The 18,767-nt window shown below is 44.7% G+C and overlaps 1 protein-coding gene across 4 annotated transcripts in view; it reads right to left on the reverse strand.

Moving 5' to 3' along the window:
* The window catches only part of COL11A1 (collagen type XI alpha 1 chain), a 270,407-nt gene that overhangs the window by 90,245 nt on the left and 161,395 nt on the right, over positions 1-18,767 (reverse strand). For all 4 annotated transcript variants that reach the window (XM_079981011.1, XM_079981009.1, XM_079981010.1 and 1 more), the window contains 4 exons: positions 15,190-15,243; positions 12,000-12,044; positions 11,781-11,834; positions 11,642-11,686 (listed from right to left, as the gene is read on the reverse strand). In XM_079981011.1, coding sequence (XP_079837137.1) covers positions 11,642-11,686; positions 11,781-11,834; positions 12,000-12,044; positions 15,190-15,243 — 198 coding nt within the window. The remainder of the gene's footprint in view (positions 1-11,641; positions 11,687-11,780; positions 11,835-11,999; positions 12,045-15,189; positions 15,244-18,767) is intronic.

Below are 18,767 nucleotides of genomic sequence, written 5' to 3' on the forward strand. Positions count from 1 at the left end.
GTCGCCCTGAGCTCTGGCTGGGGAGGGCGGGGTACAAATAAAAATTTATTTTTATTATTATTATTATTATTATTATTATTATTATTATTATTCAAGGAGGAAACAACAAAAAAGGCAGGAAGCAGACCTGGATCCTTGTGAAAATGCAGCTAGCATCTATATTTGGTTCATGTTCAGCCAGGTGGCTGTAAGGCAGAGCTTTTATGGCGAGATCTACAATTCCTACACTCAGCTGACAGCATTACAACTCAAAACAAATTAAGGTTCAGAAAACTGCTTATGAAGCAAAAACAAGCCAACAAACAAAAAACACATTTGCCTGAAGTTAGAATCACCTGAAAAGAGGAAGCGCATATATGCATATATATATATATATATATATATATATATATATATATATATAATTGCTCAGATTATATGAAAGAGTGTCCTTCCCCACATTTCGAAGTAAGGCACATAATATCACATGCAATCATGGTTTGTTGTTATGTATTTCCCTTTTATGTTTTTGATCATCAAAGTATGACACTTCTTAAATATAATTGGTCTTAATTCACAAGTGTTTACTGATTTCCGGTCCTTGGGATGGATGGGTTACATTCATTCATTCATTCCATTTATACTCTGTACCTAGGAAATTCAAGGCAGTATACATAGCTCCCTCTCCTTTCCAGTGTTATTCATCACAACAGTCCTGCAAAGTAGGCAAGAATGAGAGCTAAAGTTGCCTAGTGAGTTTCATGGAAATTTGAACCTGAGTCTTCTCAGTCCTAGCCTGGCACCTTAACCATTACACTACACTGCCTCTACAAAAACAATAGGAAAACAATGTTTTGAAATACCAGTTTCACATTGTATTATATTTTATACCATTTTAACTTTATTTTCTATCTGCCCTTTACTCCTCATCTGATTTCTTCATTCCTGAATGGTTCAACAAGAGAGAGAAACCATTCAACTACTGATAAAAGTGCCCTTTAAAAATTGGATGGGCTTTTCTGCTTTTGTGTGTGAACAGTCTCTTCTAGCAATATGTAGTGACTAAGGACTATTTTCATGTCAATGATTTTTTTTACTGCATCTTGTTAACTCTGCCTTCCCCTTTTCCTTAAACACCAGAGTGCCTTATTTACCGTATTTTTCGCTCTATAACATGCACCCGACCATAACACGCACGTAGTTTTTAGAGGAGGAAAATCCGTAGGCATGCCACACATAGGCATTTCCTCCATAACACGCACAGACATTTCCCCTTACTTTCTAGGAGGAAAAAAGTGAGTGTTATGGTGCAAAAAATACGGTAGTTCCTCGGCTCTATCAAACCCAGTGTTTCTAAACTTGTGAATACAAACATGAAACAACATGAGAGGGGTAAGTTGTGATTTTGTTTTGGTATCTTTTTCCTTGTTTGTTTGGTTGTTATACACTGAATAATTTAAAAAGAAGAAAAAGAAAATTAAAAAATATAAACATGAAGCATGGTAAGTGTAAAGAACTGTATACTTGCTCTGCATTGGAAAGGAAAGGTCAATGTCATGTGGATATTTTGTCTACTTTGTATTTGTAACCCTCATTAAGTTATGTTACGTATAATGTGAATGCCTAAATGTGTATTGGTGAAAAGATTTAACATGGGGTTTTTCCACAGAGGTATCTTAAAACCAAGGAGAGCACTCTGAGCTCTTGCTGAGTTGATAATTAACTGATTGTTGTTCTCTGGTAGCTAACTGTCAGGGAACTGCCATCGGAAGAACAGGTGGTGGAAAGGCTCCCGGAGAATACCAAAGACACTGCAGCAGAAGAGGGAACCAGTAGGGGGGGAGCAGGAGCTCCAAGGGAAAGGGAGTCGGAGGGGAGGCTCTGGGATACTTCCAGTGAGAACAGTGAGGAGGTATCAGGACCCTCTTTAGGGACCCCCATCCGTCGCCGGAAGCTGTCACGCAGAGAATCCAGGAGACGCGTTTCCGTTAAACAGCTTTTATGTTGGAAACGTTTCCGCAGGCGCCCACTGTCAGATTCTACCAGCGACTGACGGAGCCATGGCAAAGGGCTCCGCTCAAGGCAGAGATTTACTACACTGAGTAATCTCTGAGGGATCAAGCTTTTACGCACAAGCAGCTCATTATCCCATCACAGCAATCTGACAGTCTCTGAAAGCAGCTTGTGCAAGGAGAGGCATCATGAGCAACCCAGCCGGAGCTGGAGATGGGGGAGCAGCTGCAGCCAGTCCAAGCCTGGAAGAAAGGTACAGGATGTTGGAGGTCCAGTTAGCTCTGCAAACGGCTAGGCTTGAGGAGAGGAGGGCTCAGGATGCAGAAAAGGGAAAAGCCACCCAGCTCTCGAGGAAGGTGCCAGGACTGGTGCAGAAGTTTGGGGGTGATCCCAGGAACTATCAAGCCTTTAGGACAGAGATGCAATATGCCCTCAATCTGCAGTTTGATGATTTTCCTGATGAGGAATCGAGGGTAGCATTTGTGATTGGCCATCTCGAAGGCGGGGCGAAACACTGGGTGAGGCCCCTAATGGCAGCCAATAATGAGGTCCTAAAGGACATAAGGAAGTTTTTTCGCGCCATGGATCTGATGTTCTCCAGCGAGATTGAGCAGGGAGTGGCGCGCAGACAGTTAATGGCGTGTAAACAAGGGAACCGATCTGTCCGGGAGTACTGGACTGAGTTCACCATGTTGATCCATAAATTAGGTTGGGATTTGTCAGCGGAACCGATACAAATGCTGTTCGAAGAAGGACTATCTTCGGCAGTGAAAGACGAACTTTCCCGGGCGCCCAGGACGGAGTCTATGGACCATCTGACTAAATCCGTGCTGGCCATAGGAGCACGCCAGGAGGCCAGAGCCCTGGAGAAGCGGGAAGGGAAAGGGGAGCGTTGGAGGGATTTCCGCATTCCAGAGATTCCAGAGCAGCCTTCCCTGCCAGCAGAGCCGATGGAAATTGGAACAGCGCGCGCGCGCGCAGTTTCAAACCCCAGTGAAGGGCGGAAGAAGGAGGGAAAAGGCGCCAAGAAATGTTTTCTCTGCCAACAGCCAGGTCACTTTGCCAGAGTTTGTCCGCAAAGAAAGGAATGGCAAGGAATGGCGGGAGCTGTTGGGGGGGAAGCAGAGGGAGCTAAGGAGCAAGTAAAAGCCAACGCCTGGCTGCCACCATCGGGGCACAGCAGCCAGGCCAAGGAACAGTGAATGTGCCCACGCCAGAACCCCCAAGACCAGCTCTTGTAATAGAGGTGTTGCTAGAGCTGGCAAACGGACACCCACTAAAGGTGAAGGCTCTATTGGACTCAGGCAGCTCCTGCAACTTTATGAGTAAGGAGTTTGCAGCCGAACACCAGATACAGACTATCCCCTTAAATAACCCTCTGCAGGTGACCACGATTGATGGTCCCCATGATAATGAGGGTGGCAAGGCACACAGAACGGATAGCGTTTAACATAGCCACCTTGGGGGGAGCACCCATTATTTTGGGAATGAGCTGGCTAGCGCTGCATGATCCGCTACTGGGATGGCACCAGAGGGTTGTTTCCTTTGGGTCAGCGCACTGCCTGGCATATTGCACGGAGAGGGAGAGCCAAGTAGGCACCCAAGCCACTCTAGCAAGGATGGAAGTAATAGACCCAGGGAGGGTACCACGACAATACGCCGATTTAGCTAACGTCTTCAGCGAAAGAGAAGCAGATAAACTACACCCACACAGACCCTTTGACTGTCAAATCAACTTACTCCCAGGAGCACAGTTGCCAGTGGGCAAGCTGTATGCAATGTCAGACAGAGAGATGCAGGAGTTAAGGGAGTTTATAGACAAAAACCTCAAGCGAGGGTTCATCAGAGAGTCACGAGCGGTGGGGGGTAGCCCAGTGTTTTTTGTGGACAAAAAAAATACAGATAAACCGAGATTGGTCGTAGACTTCCGGGCCCTAAATGCTGTGTCCGAACCAGTGGCTTTCCCCATGCCCAGGATCGATGACATTCTGACCAGGGTGAGGAAGGGGAAGATTTTTACCAAGTTGGACCTAAGGGGGGCGTACAACCTGATACGTATGAGAAAGGGAGACGAATGGAAAACCACTATGTTCACCCCTTTGGGGGCCTTTGAATACCTCGTTATGCCCTTCGGCCTCCAGGGGGGGGGTCGGCCGTTTTTCAATCGTTCATGAATCACGTCCTAGGACCATTGCTTTACAAGAACTGCGTAGCGTTCTTAGATGACGTACTAGTGTACTCAGAAAATGAGGAGCGGCATGTGCGAGATGTACGAGAGGTACTGAGCAAACTGCAAGAAAACCAGCTGTGGGTGAAACTGGAGAAGTGTCAGTTTCACGCCAGAGAGGTGGAATTCCTGGGGTACCGGTTGTCAGACAAGGGGCTGGCCATGGATCCTAGCAAGGTTCAAGCGGTACTGGAATGGAAACCACCGAAAACTAAGAAAGACGTGCAAAGGTTCTTGGGTTTCGGAAACTTCTATCGGAAGTTCATCAAGAACTTTGCCCACTTAACGACGCCCATCACGGACTGTCTCAGCAGTAAGAAGAAATTTGTCTGGACGGAAGAAGCGCAGCAAGCGTTTGAAAGGTTAAAGAGGGCGTTCGCTTCGGAAGAACAACTCTTACATGTGGATCTGCAGCAGCCAATGAGAGTGGAGACCGACGCGTCAGACAGAGCGGTGGGCGCCGTGCTCCTACAGCCGGGAAAAGATACGTCAGAATGGAGACCGTGTGCCTTCTTCTCGCGGAAGTTGAACAAATCCGAGAGGAACTATACAGTGTACGACAGAGAATTACTCGCCATCCATGAAGCGTTTCGGAAATGGCGACACCTGTTGATTGGGGCGCAGCACAAGGTTCAAGTGTGGACAGACCACAAAAATCTAGAATACTGGAGAACGGCCCGAGTACTGAACCAGAGACAAGTAAGATGGGCGCAAGAGTTCTCCAAGTTCAATTTTGAAATTCGCTACGTGCCAGGGCCAGAGAACGTCAGGGCGGACGCTCTCTCCAGAAAACCTGAGTACTTGGAGGGGGAGGGAGTGGCGGAGGAAAGACATATCATCCCCGAGGACCACTGGGTTTGTGGGGCGGCATTGGTGGGGCAAAGAGAACTGGTGGAGGGTACCGAGAACGATGAATACGCCCAAGAAAAGCTCAGGGAACTCAGGGGAACAGGGGAGAACACAGGGGGTTTTGAGGAAAAGAACGGAAAATTGTATTACAAAGGAGCACTCTACATACCAGATGGGGAACTAAGAGGCCGAGTGCTCAGACAGTTACACGACAGCCCCACGGCGGGGCACTTCGGGCAGCACAAAACCATGTGGTTAGTTACCAGGGAGTTTTGGTGGCCCAAGGTAAGGGAAGATGTACGGGAGTATGTCAGGGGATGCGACAGGTGCCAGAGAGCAAAAGGAGAGAGGCTGGTGCCAGCGGGGCTCTTAGAACCCTTACCCACACCAGAAAGACCATGGGAGATGGTATCCATAGATTTTATGACAGATCTACCAAAATCCAGAGGAAAAACAGCTGTCATGGTGGTGGTGGATCTATTAACTAAGATGTGCCATTTTATAGCCTGCTCACATGCCGTCACAGCGGAAGAAACCGCAAAGTTGTTTGTAAAGCATATTTTCAGGTTGCATGGCGCCCCCTTGAGGGTGATCAGCGACAGAGGGAAACAATTTACTTCCAGGTTCTGGAGGAAGCTAATGAGCTTGCTGCACGTGGAGGTAAGTTTTTCCACAGCCAGACACCCAGAAACAAATGGGCAGGCAGAAAGGGCAAACGGGGTGTTGCAACAATATCTGAGGTGTTATGTAAAGGACAGAGAAAATGATTGGGTAGACAAGTTACCTCTGGCAGAATTTGCCTACAACAACGCGGAGAACGTGTCCACAGGGATAAGTCCCTTTCTGGCAAATTATGGGTGTCATCCTCGGGCATTTCCAGGAGAAGGAGGGGAGAGGTGGAGTGTACCGGCGGCGGAACATTTTGTTGAAGAGATGGAAGCGATCCACCGTCAGCTCCAACTCAACTTAGAGAAAGCCAAAGAAGAATATAAAAAGCAAGCAGACAGAAATAGGAGGGAAGGTGAAACCATAAGGGTGGGTAACCGGGTGTGGCTATCCACCCAAGGACTGCCGTTCAAGGGAGGGTGTAAGAAATTGAGACCCAAACGGTTGGGACCCTTTGAGGTCATACAACAGGTCAACCCAGTAGCATTCAAACTCCGATTGCCCAGTGACATGAAATTGCACCCAGTATTTCACAGGTCATTACTGTCGCCGTACAGAGAGGGACGTGAGTGGGGGGAACATGAGAGGGAGGTCACCCAAACACCCGTCTTAGAAGAGAGAGAACGCAACATGGATGTGGCAGGAATCATTGATTCCAGGTGGAAGGGAAATCAGGTGGAATACTTGGTAGAATGGGAGGGGGAGGAAGAGTCAGAAAACACATGGGTACCGGCAGAGGAAGTCAAGGACGAGATTTTAATAGAAACGTTTCATCGGCGTTTCCCAAGAAAACCACAACCCGTGGCACGATTTAGGAGGGAACACTTCGGGACTACAGATCAGGAAGGGGAGTTTGAAGGGTTCCCAGAGTCAGGGGTGGAGGAGGAAACAGATTCTGATGAAGGAGAGGAAGACGGGGAAAGAGACGGAAAGCCGTGGCTAGAAGTGTTTGAATCCTCTGATGATGAGGAGAGTTCCTTCCGGGGCTTTCCATCCTCACCGCCAGTAGGAGAAGAGGCGGGAGGGGGTGAAGGGGGCCCTGGGGGGAGGTGGATGTCAGGGAACTGCCATCGGAAGAACAGGTGGTGGAAAGGCTCCCGGAGAATACCAAAGACACTGCAGCAGAAGAGGGAACCAGTAGGGGGGGAGCAGGAGCTCCAAGGGAAAGGGAGTCGGAGGGGAGGCTCTGGGATACTTCCAGTGAGAACAGTGAGGAGGTATCAGGACCCCCTTTAGGGACCCCCATCCGTCGCCGGAAGCTGTCACGCAGAGAATCCAGGAGACGCGTTTCCGTTAAACAGCTTTTATGTTGGAAACGTTTCCGCAGGCGCCCACTGTCAGATTCTACCAGCGACTGACGGAGCCATGGCAAAGGGCTCCGCTCAAGGCAGAGATTTACTACACTGAGTAATCTCTGAGGGATCAAGCTTTTACGCACAAGCAGCTCATTATCCCATCACACTAACCTTTGAGTGTTGTAACCTTAGATCATGTGGTGAAGGTATTGGGTTGCAAATCTCTATTTTAAAGGGAGTTGCCTTCATGCCTTTTGTCTCAGGGCTCTGTGAAGTAAGGGCATGTAAAAGACCCTCCCTGACTGAGAGAGAGAAAACAGCTCCAGGCTAAAAATAGATGCTGTAGGAAGAGATAGACCTCTGCTTCTAGGTCTGTGGGAATTATTTCACATTTTGTAAGATGCTAAGCCTCTGCTAGACAGTGCAAGATCTTGTATAGATATTTTGGACGTATCATTTGATGTTTCTGTTTTGTTTTGAAGAGTTCTGCTAGTCAAATTTGAACAATATTTTTATTAGACTTCCTTCCTTCCTTCCTTCCTTCCTTCCTTCCTTCCTTCCTTCCTTCCTTCCTCAAACTTGGTGGATCAGGGGAATGCTGTGGAAATAGTGTATGTAAGTGGTTTATAAGCAGAGGTTGGATGGCCAACTGTCATGGATGCTTTAGCTGAGATTCCTGCATTGCAACGGGTTGGACTAGATGACCCTTGGGGTTCCTTCCAACTCTATAATTCCTTCCTTCCTTCCTTCCTTCCTTCCTTCCTTCCATATTCCCTCTCTTTTCCTTTCTCTTTCCTTTTGTCCTTTATCCCTTTTCTACGTCTCTATCCTTTTCTATTCTCTTTTTCTTTTCTTTTCTTTTCTTTTCTTTTGTTTGTGTTTTTATTTAGGTTAATGTTTTAATTTTGATAAAAAAGCGATAACAGTAACAATAATTTGAGACAAGCTGCTTTATAAAATTCACCTGAAAAATCTTTGCAAACGTGCCTACAGATGAATAAAGTACAGTTCCTCAACAAGCATACCTGCATGATACATGTGCTTGCACACACACACACACACACACACACAATTCCCACATTCACACTTGTGTCAGGCTTCTTGCTTAGCCTCCTTGCAGGACATCCATTGCCCATAGGGACCACAGAGGATTATCACTGGGACCATAAAACGTAGGTGTTACGCCAGTCTTTGCCAAGCTGGTGCTCACCAGGAGTTTGGGAGTTGTAGTCCAAAAACCCCGGAGAGCACAGACTTGGTGAAAGATGAGCTGTGTTGAAAACTGAAGAGTGGCCTATTAACCAGATACCAGATTTTCCATGGGTCTCTCTAATGCATTTCTCTATGTAAATAAAAGGCTTCCTAAACCAAAGTGTTAGCATTCACTTTTGTGAAATGATCTTTTACAGCAGGGCTTTGATGTTTACCTTTGAATATTAATGCAAAACCACACAGATTTTATTATAGGGCTGAGGGAGATGTTTATGGAAAAGCTTATACAGTGTTTTGATAGCACTCGAGTAGGAAGAAGCAAATTGAATACAGAACGGAGGGGAGAAAAAAAAAATCTCCCTTGATTGGTTCATTGTCAGTTTTTCTGTTGATGCTCTGTCTATTGCCAGCTGGAGCCTGGATTATCGCAACATGAGGCACAACAGGGTGATGCAATTAGTGTGAGGGAAGCTGTTACTTTCAACAGACGATCTTTCAGTGCGCGAGTCTGTTAATTCAAATGGCAGGGAGTGAGCTGGATCCAGTCTTGACAGTGGCACTGTCTGCCATGTGTTTACTGTGGTTCATCTATAGGCAATATGGTTTGGCAACTGCGTGTGAAATGAGAAAATGTTCACATAAAATTGCAGTTGGCAGACTGGATATGTTCATTCTAAGTCTACAGGGGGCAATCTCAGACCCTCCAAGCGTTCTTAATTTCCAGGGACACTCCCAGATTTACAGAAGCCATCCCAGTTTCTGATTTGATCCCAGAATGTCCCTCCTTTTCTTAGGATGTCCCTATTTTCATTGGAAAAATGTTGGAGGGTAGGGAGTTATGTGACCCCCAAGCCAAGGAGATACGTAACCTTTAGAAGACACCTGAAGGCAGCCTTGTTTAGGGAGGTTTTTTAATGTTTAATGTTTAATGTTTTATCATGTTTTATATATTTTGGAAGCCTCCCAGAGTGGCTGGGGTAACCCAATCAGATGGCTGGGGTATTATTATTATTATTATTATTATTATTATTATTATTAAATAGGACATCCCTATTTTTATGGGGGAAATGTTGGAGAGTATGTCATTGGGTATACACTGGGGCCTAGAGATCTCAGGTGCAGATCCAAAAACCTGGGTTAATTTCAGAACATTCAGTGGATCAGATAATTCTGGATCAGATATGGGGAACCTGCCCATTGCCAGTTGGCTGGTTATTGCCAAAAACTGCTTTTGTGTGGTAGGCTTTATAGATTGTTTCCCATTTATATGGTGTGGAACATTGCCCAGTAGCACAGAACTTCCCCCAGAGTTGCTTATAGGGAGGTCCATGGGATAAGGGTTATGTGATAAGCAATGACTGCCTGCTACATCAATGCCTGCTGCTGGAACTTGTAAATGAGGCCTAGTTCCTTGTGTATTGCAATTGGAAATCACAGTCCACTGTATAATAAATCTTCCAAGGTACCATTTACTACATGATAATGTGTGTTTACTGCAGTGTGGATGACTTGCAGTTTAATAATAAGCAGCCCATTCAACAGTAGGTACTTTTGAGCCAACAAAAATGTGTTTGGCCAGTGTTTTTTTAAAAATAAGAAATTACATCTGGTCAGTTGGTATACAAGATCCTAGATGGCTAGTTTGTAAAGCCCTATTTGGTGATAACAGTTCTGCTGGCAAAAGCACTTTTTATTAGCTTCGGTTCAGAAAGCCAAAAACATTTCAAAAATCTAATTAGTTTTACTTGGGAAAACCCTCAGAACCTGCTGCACTTAAAATCTCTTAGCAAATGCTCTACACACACATATACACACAAAATAATAAGCAATAACAACTCTGCAAATTCCTCTTAAAAGGAACCCCCACAGTAAGTATATTAAAAGATTACTTAAAAGTTATTAACTGATATGAGGACAATAGATTATGCTAACATTCTTTGATGCACAGAACCAACAGCATAGAGTTGACTGAGAGGATTTCCCAAATGCCCCGCAAGCAGGCACTGTGATAGCTAAAAGCTGTTCTGTGTTAATAGCTCTCGAAATCGCAATAAGCATGTGGAATCCTCATTGGGTACAGGAGAACATGGCAACAAGCCTCCTTGCCAGTGCAGGCCACTAATACCCATTGAATTTGCCTTCCCCACTAGACCTTGCTTATTCACTTCAATGGAGAGGAATCTCCCTGTGGAAAGAGATGAGGATATGTGGAGCTGAAGAGAATAGGAAGCCCAGGCTGAACTTTGTACCAGAAGTCCTTGGTTCTCACTTAGCCGAATGAATGGGAGGGACCCCAAATTGCAGAAGGGCTGGCTTACCACATTTTGAAGTAAGTTACCACATTACCATCGAAAGATGTCCCTTTCCACAAGACCACTAAGTACAAAGTCTAAAATTATCTAAATGTACCACAAGGATGTGTTCTCAGCAATAGAGAAGAACAGCTAAGACCAGTCGTATGATGGAATATCATGCTTGTAGCAAGTGCAGTCCCCAGAGTAAGGAGGTTACTTTGAATTCCACAAATATCTACAACTTAACAATAGCACTGGGATTCCAACAAGGAGACACTGGATCTGATTTATTTATTTTTTAGGCGCATGGCCCTCACTAATTTCCAATAAGTTGTATCTGGCTTCAACTTCAGACCCTCATCATGTCAGATCACGCTCTGTTTGCTGAAGCCTCCCAGGTATTCACTATTCAGAAACAAAAAGCAGGTTCCAAACAGTCTTCAGCTACTCATGGCTAACTTTCCAAATTGATTTCAATGGGACTTAACTGCAGTCCAAAGCGTTAGCAATGTTTTGGACCATATGCAAATTTATACAGCTGAATGGTGCAACCCAATGCATATTTATGCAAGAGTTAATCACACTGGTTTTGATGGTGTTTACTCTCAGGTAAGTGCACACAAGATTGCAGCCTCAATAGACAAATGAATTTCTTGATTAAATGCCCATTTCCCTGCAATCCTAAGCACACTTATCAGAGAGCAAGTACCGCTGACCTCTGTGGGACTTACGTCTCAGCAGACATGCACAGATAAATTGTACTGTTAGCATCTATGACAACCTTCATTTTTATGTGCTTTAATTTGTCCCAAGTGGTAAGTTACAAACAGAAAGAACTAAGAAAATTAAAGGGTTGGTGGCAAAATAGAGTTTAGTATATTCACAAATGGAAGAGGGTGTGAATCAAATAAATGGGAGGGGATACATAAATACTTTACTCAGAAGTAGTAAAGACCCAACTTTCATCCATTTGAGTATCGGTTCTCATACGAAAACACTTTTCTGCCTCGCAGGAACGGTATACGCCTTCCCTGCAATTCCAACCAGGGAAGGTGTTGACTAGAGAAAGAGAGATGGAAATGAAATCTAAATTGTTCCTTGCCTACCCTTTCACCTGGAGGGCCAGGGGGTCCGTCACTGCCAGCCGTGCCCTGGAAAAGAGCAAATCGTTCAGAGATGAAATGCACACTTTCATTAAGAGGAAGAGCTAGAAGTGAAATTGTTTCCTCGATTCGGTCAAGTTACCTTGGGGCCAGGTTTCCCAGTTGGGCCTCTCGGGCCTCTTGACCCACGTGGTCCCTATTGAGTCACAAAAGATATGCAATTTGTTATTTTTTATTATCGTGTGCTACAGCAGCAAAGGATATAAAGGCAACCTTCTGAATATGGCCAGGATAGCAATTAATATGGAAATGCATGAGATAACATTAAAGGGGAGGTGTAGGAAAAATGCATAGTACGTACAGTTGGTCCTCGCTGTCCCCTTGGGCCAGGTTTTCCATGCAAGCCCTGCCAAAGAAAGTTCACACAAATTAATCTTATCATTCAATGGAGGGGTGTTTTCGTTTTTTGGTCAAGAAGGTGGTTTTGTTGCTTCAAAAGGGAACAGCAGAACTCTACTACAGGATCAAAAGCTACACAGGACACCTGACGACTTGCCTTGCATTTTAAGTTTTCATAAATAGCTTCTTCAAATATTTATCTCTCTTCTTAAAGGGCAGAATTACAAATCATAAGGGAAACACTCCGCAAGCCAGGCTTGTCTTGCAATGCTCACATGGGAGCAGTGAGCATTCGCAGGAGAGATTGGGTATATTGCAGTGAGTGCTTAACCCTTCCCCTTCTCCCCTGCAACCCACCCCCTGCCTCCGCTGCCTGAGCACTCTTGGGGTAACAGAAGGGGCAGCAGGGTGAGGTGAAGGAGTTTAACTCTTTCTCCCCTTGCCATAAAGGTAAAGGTACCCCTGCCCGTACGGGCCAGTCTTGACAGACTCTGGGGTTGTGCGCCCATCTCACTTAAGAGGCCAGGGGCCAGCGCTGTCCGGAGACACTTCCGGGTCACGTGGCCAGCGTGACATCGCTGCTCTGGCCAGAGCCAGAGCCAGAGCCGCACACGGAAACGCCGTTTACCTTCCCGCTGGTAAGCGGTCCCTATTTATCTACTTGCACCCGGAGGTGCTTTCGAACTGCTAGGTTGGCAGGCGCTGGGACCGAGCAGCGGGAGCGCACCCCGCCGCAGGGATTCGAACCGCCGACCTTTCGATCGGCAAGCCCTAGGCGCTGAGGCTTTAACCCACAGCGCCACCTGCGTCCCATCCCCTTGCCATAGGCCCAGGGAAACCACATCTTGGAAGCTACTGTTTGCATTTCCTAGTTGTAAATCTATTCACTGTAGTAATCAATTGGAGGGGGGGATTATAGTAAGGAAGCTTGTGAGAACGCTGGAAATACAATTGTCTCTCATCAGTTTCAGATTTAAACTGGTGAATCTGCACGCCTGTTTTTCTGCTTCATAAAATGTAGTGGTCGGCAGAGTAATGATATACATTACTTCAGTTTTACTTAATGGCACACTAAGCTGCCATCAAGCACCATTTCTAAGCCATCCTTTCCCCTTTGATAACTTCATCACATTTCAACCACAAGTGATCAGCCACGTCCAGTTGAGCTTTATAGATAGTGATGCAGTGACCTTCTAGAGCTTGCAGACTCTGCATTATAAATTCCACCCACCAGCTTCAAATAAACAAAGCAGCTATGTCTTGACTTTCTACATCCATTTAAATATGTATTCTTCAGCATCCTTGCTGTTGATTTGCCGCTTCAACCACAAATTGTTTTGGGGTGGTTTGGTTCTGTATATGAAAAGAGTCCTGGGGAATTAGAATGCATAGAAGATGCCAGAGAAATCCCCCTGAGGATAGATTGCAGTCTAGCTGGATAATTCACAGAATATAGGAAGAAATCTCTCTTGTTTTCTCCCTTCCTCCCCCACTGTATACTTTCGTACCAGCCCCAGATGCTTAAGGGAAAAGGTGATGGCATCCCACCCGGTGACCCCACGTTCTAGCGCCTCCGGTGAAATTGTCAAGGCTTTATTTATTTCCTCCTTTACTTATACTTTTCCATCAGACAATGGGCTGCTTCCCAGATTTCTATTCATCATTAGATGACTGCAGCATCTTGTGGGGACTTGATTGAGTGGAGGCGATCGTCACAGGCATAATGACACCTTCATTTTGCTTCCCTGTCACTTCAGACATAACGCTTTTTCAACTGAGTCAGGGCCAAACCGGATGTGGAAATAAATGCGTCTTTGCATTAACTGCATTTTTTCTTTTTAAAAAATAAAATAGGATGAGCTGGTGTCAGGGATTGGCTGGGTGAGGAAGAATGGTGGAAGCCAAGAGCCCCCCAGGGAAAACACAGAAGGTGATGACTTAGATCCTGGATCCTGGTGGTGGGATACCAGCCACACCTCTGAGGAGGGGACAAGCTGGAAGCTACTAAAAAGAGGAAGCTGGAAGGATCACAAAGAGGCAGAAGCAGGCAAGTGGCCCAGCACAGGGCAGGGAGGGGAGCTTTCCAGTTTGGATGCAGGCTCTGACAGAGACAACAGAGGAAAACCAGTCTCCACATCTCTCCCGCAGCTCCGTCATGACAGTTTCTCTGCTGACGAGTCTCTGGCCCCACTTGCTCCTAGAATGTGAAGGATTGATACATATTGCCAAGCAATGAGCCAGACAGGCACAGAGAGAAGCTCCGGGGCTCCCCGTAGCAGAAGATTACAGGGGAGGAGCCCTGACTCAGAAAACTAGAGAGCAAAGGAGCCAGTTTGAGCAACTTCTTCATTAGGAGGCTTTGCCTTTCATTGAATCATAGAACTGTAGAGTTGGAGGGGACCGTGAGGATCATGTAGTCCAACCCCCCTGCAGTGCAGGAATATGCAGTTGTCTGCAACCTTGGCATTAGCAGCACCATGCTCTAACATTTCCTTAATAACGAAACTAACTGCAAGTTAGCCTCAAGTCTCTCTCTCTCTCTCTCTCTCTCTCTCTCTCTCTCTCTGGGATTTCCCCAAAAGCAAATACCAGTTTCATAGAAGGGGCTTTCAACAAGGGAAGAAAGTGTTAAACTGATGTGATCCTCATGTGATCTGCAGCCTCCAGATGATATTACTTTCATTTTTCTTATAAAAAAACTCTTCATTTAAATATAAAGACATATTTAACAACATGCATTTTGACCCTCAGATTACATCTTACCAGTATTTATCCGCCATTGGGCAAGTATAGGAAAATATATCCATTGATGTAGGTACTGTGTGAACATTGCCAGCAGCTTGTAGCTACATCTCAGTGTTGCACTGAACACTTGCGAATAACAGAATTAATGGGGAGCCACTGCTGCTATGGAGCTGCACATTGTTCTGATAATGGGAAGCTGGTGAATAGATTTCCTTGTGGGGAAATTACTATTTAATCTTGTTGAGCAACAGTCTTCTTATTCTTTATTTCTTTTGGTTGCTATCAAGAATGTACAATGTTCTTACTGCATTAGCAGTTAAATTCCCAATCCTGCCTGTCCTTTGAATTCACTTAGCAATGAGTTCCACATATTAATAAAACACATTAAGAAGAATATTATATCATACCCTTGCGCCTTTCTCTCCGTTGGAACCCGGAAATCCAGGGAACCCAGTTGAGCCCTGTAAGGGGGGAGGACACACAGTTATATGGTTTACTCAAAGCCTACTTAGATATTTAATAAACTTCTAAGTTGCTTTTTTATGGGGGAGGGTGCACCCGCCCCCATAAGTGCTTTAGATATTAAACGTCCGTATCCTTCAAAGCAGTATTTAAAGCCAACATAAAGCATGCAATAACAATAACTGGGTGTGTGGCCCATTATCACAAAACCATTTCTACAACACAGGTCATAACTAACTCCTAAAGTCCATGGTGAAAAGCTGAGTCTTTCAGGCCCACGCCGAGGGATTGGCCTTGCCTGGTCTCACTCAGAATCATATTACACAACTGTAGGATCAACAGAGAAAAGGCCCATTTCTGCATGCTCACCAACCAGAAAGAATAGCAACAGATGAATCATTGACACACTATGAATTACAGTAGTTTATAAAATATTTTTCCTAGACATCACAAAAACAGCAACATGAAAGTGTGTTGCAATATAACACATTATACTATTCAGTTGAAGCAATTGATGTGGAAATGGTTATTAATAGATGGTGGTCTGGTAGCTTACCAAAATGCTTCATGTCCGGAATGCATTAAAACATCAAGAGTGGTACAATTAAAAACAACAACGACACACCAAGCAACCTTACGACAAGCAGAGGGTGGGGTTCATTGCTGTGCTCCTCCAATCTTTCCATCTGCCCAAGCGTTAAAGCTTGCCAGATGGAATGACCACTCTCCTCTTTTCTCCCATGCGCTCAGAGCCAACTTCTCTAGGTGAAGGGAATAAGAAGGGGAAAGGGTTTGTTGCACTGTTGGAAGTCCTTGAGCGACAGGGCTCATTAGGTCAATCCTGCCCCAAGTCACTGGGTGATATCTAGCTGAGGACACCCTCCAGAAGAATGGACTTCTGCTAGCACCACACAGCTTCTCTTTCCATCCTCTGTGCATCATCGAAATCTGCTCTGGAGAGTTGAGATACCGTCTGGAGCAGGTTTGGGGAGGGGGCAGAGGAGTGGAAGTTCCATTCCCTGAGTTGAGTTCCCGTCACCCAACATAATATATCACACATTATCAAGTGGAAACAAGACCTACAGAATTCTCGAAAAGGTCAAAAGCATGTCCATTACAATCAGGGTGTCACAGGTCTGTAAAGCTGATGTGTTTAAACAGAGAAAAATCACTGTCAATATTTACTAAAGGTTGGAAACACCTTATAGACAATTTGCATGAAAAATAAAATGAACCTATGATATCTGGGTTTGAGGATCAAAGGAAATATTCATGTACAGAAAGTGGAGTTGTTGGGTGTTAACTTGGAGTGGATGTTTTGAATAACTTTCTATATATAGCTGACCAATGATGAATCTGAAATTCTCTTTTTTTCTTTTCTCTTTCTTCTTTTTGTTTTCCTTTTCCTATTTCTGGTTTGTGTTTTTATTTAGATTAGTTTCCTTTATTTTTGATAAAAACATATTCAATATATTATATTAACCCTTCTATAATTTCTTTCAAACTTTAATAAAATTTAGTGGAGGTGGAGGAAACAAGCATGTTGTCATCAGTGTGAACAATGTGGACAAAATAGACAGCAGGTGCTCCACAGAAAGGAGCTTTTAGAACAAAGAGCACCATTTTAACTATAAAAGAAAATGAGTTTCCAGTGATTGAGTAAGAGTTGTATCCAATGATGGTTCTAATCATAGCAGACCTGATGAAATTAATGGATATGACTAACTTGCATACAATGATTTCAATGGGTCTTTCCTGAGTGGCAAACTCAGTTGGCTTCTACTTCCCTAAGTTCATAAATTCAATTATGTCAGTTCATGCATGCATGTCTGTATATTCAAATGCACACACCTATAAAACAAAGAAGACATTCATTTTTTTTCTGTGTTTTGGATTAGTTTTAGATGTACAAACCAGGCCTGATTTCCCAGTAATTTAAAAACAGTGTCCATAACACTGATGAAGGCAGAAGAAAGTCTGTTTGAAAATAATGACAATTTCATTTGGAAAAATGTTTCCAATGTCTCATTTCAGTAATTGTTGAAACAGCCCCTTCAACAAAAATGGCTACTAGATGAAACTTGTAGAAATACTAAGAAATAATTGTAAGCAATTTATTTTCTGAATGACTATATGAGATAATACTTGCTGGATGATAATAATTGGGTTTTGGCATGGAACAATAGGAAGACTGATAAAGAATATTTGTGCTCAGACATTAACTTGCAGTATTCTACTCCTAGGAGATATTTTTGTTACTGCTGCAAAAAGAGTTTACGTTATCCAATTTCCATGGGCAATTGAGGAAAAGGACATTAACAGCCAACATAATCATTGCAAATATCTCTGTCTATATATTTGTATTTGTCTGTCATCACACATTAGTTCACATGGCTGCCAATAGATGGCGCTGTGACCTGCAGCATGATGAGCGGCACTGGATGGGCAGCCTAGGTAAACTGGAGAGGGGCAGGCAAAACAGGCTGCAGTAGCAGCCCCCAGATTTACTGGCTCTTCTGCCTGCCAGTCTTGGGGCACCTGTTGCCAGGATCCAGATCCCCAGGCCACCTGCCAACACTACTGGCTACCACCTTCTGCTCGACTGGCCTGGGAATCTGCTGCTGCTACTGCTGCTGCTGATTAGGATGAAGAGTTGGCCGGGGAGGCAGCAGGAATAGCGTGGGAAGGAAGAAGGTGCCCAGCACTGACAGCCACCCTGAGATCTGCTCTAGTGGCTCCTAAGTGGCCCTGCAACTATTACTACAATTCTAATATACTTCTGCCTGGGTGGTTTTGTTTTGTTTTGTTATTGTTTTTTTGGAGAAGGGGAGCTTCTAATTCTTTATGATGAATTTCCAGACCCAGACCTGTTTTGCTATAGCAGCCACCTGAGTGTGACCTATAAGCATGTTGTTGTCGGTGGATAAACTGGGGTGGCTTATATTCAGATCAGTTCAGTAGCTACACTAACAAGTATAGGATGGGGCCCATTGACTAGTCCAGGGGTCAGTAAACTTTTTCAGCAGGGGGCCGGTCCACTGTCCCTCAGACCTCGTGGGGGTCTGGACTATATTGGGGGGGGGGGTAATGAATGAATTCCTATGACCCACAAATAACCCAGAGGTGAATTTTAAATAAAAGGACACATTCTACTCATGTAAAAACACGCTGATTCCTGGACCGTCCACAGGCCGGATTTAGAAGGCGATTGGGCCGGATACAGCCCTGGGCCTTAGTTTTCCTACCCATGGATTAGTCTATCGTGCAAGCCTTGATGTTATACCAGAGCTGTAGGCAATAACATGCACTGAATACATTTGACTAGTGAAAAGGTTTGGCCCCTTCATCTTAAGTATCAGGACTACAATATATTAGGGCTGAGAAAAACAATCACAGAAATTAAAATATGGGTGGTTTTCCTCAAGGCAGAAGTTAAATCAGTACCTGAACAATGGAATGATTTCACTAAACTCAGGAGGGGGGTGGGTGGCTGAATTTGCTTCCAGTGGGATGGGCGTACCCT

The sequence above is a fragment of the Podarcis cretensis genome, assembly GCF_951804945.1.
Source record: "Podarcis cretensis genome assembly, chromosome: 6".
NCBI lineage: Eukaryota > Metazoa > Chordata > Lepidosauria > Squamata > Lacertidae > Podarcis > Podarcis cretensis.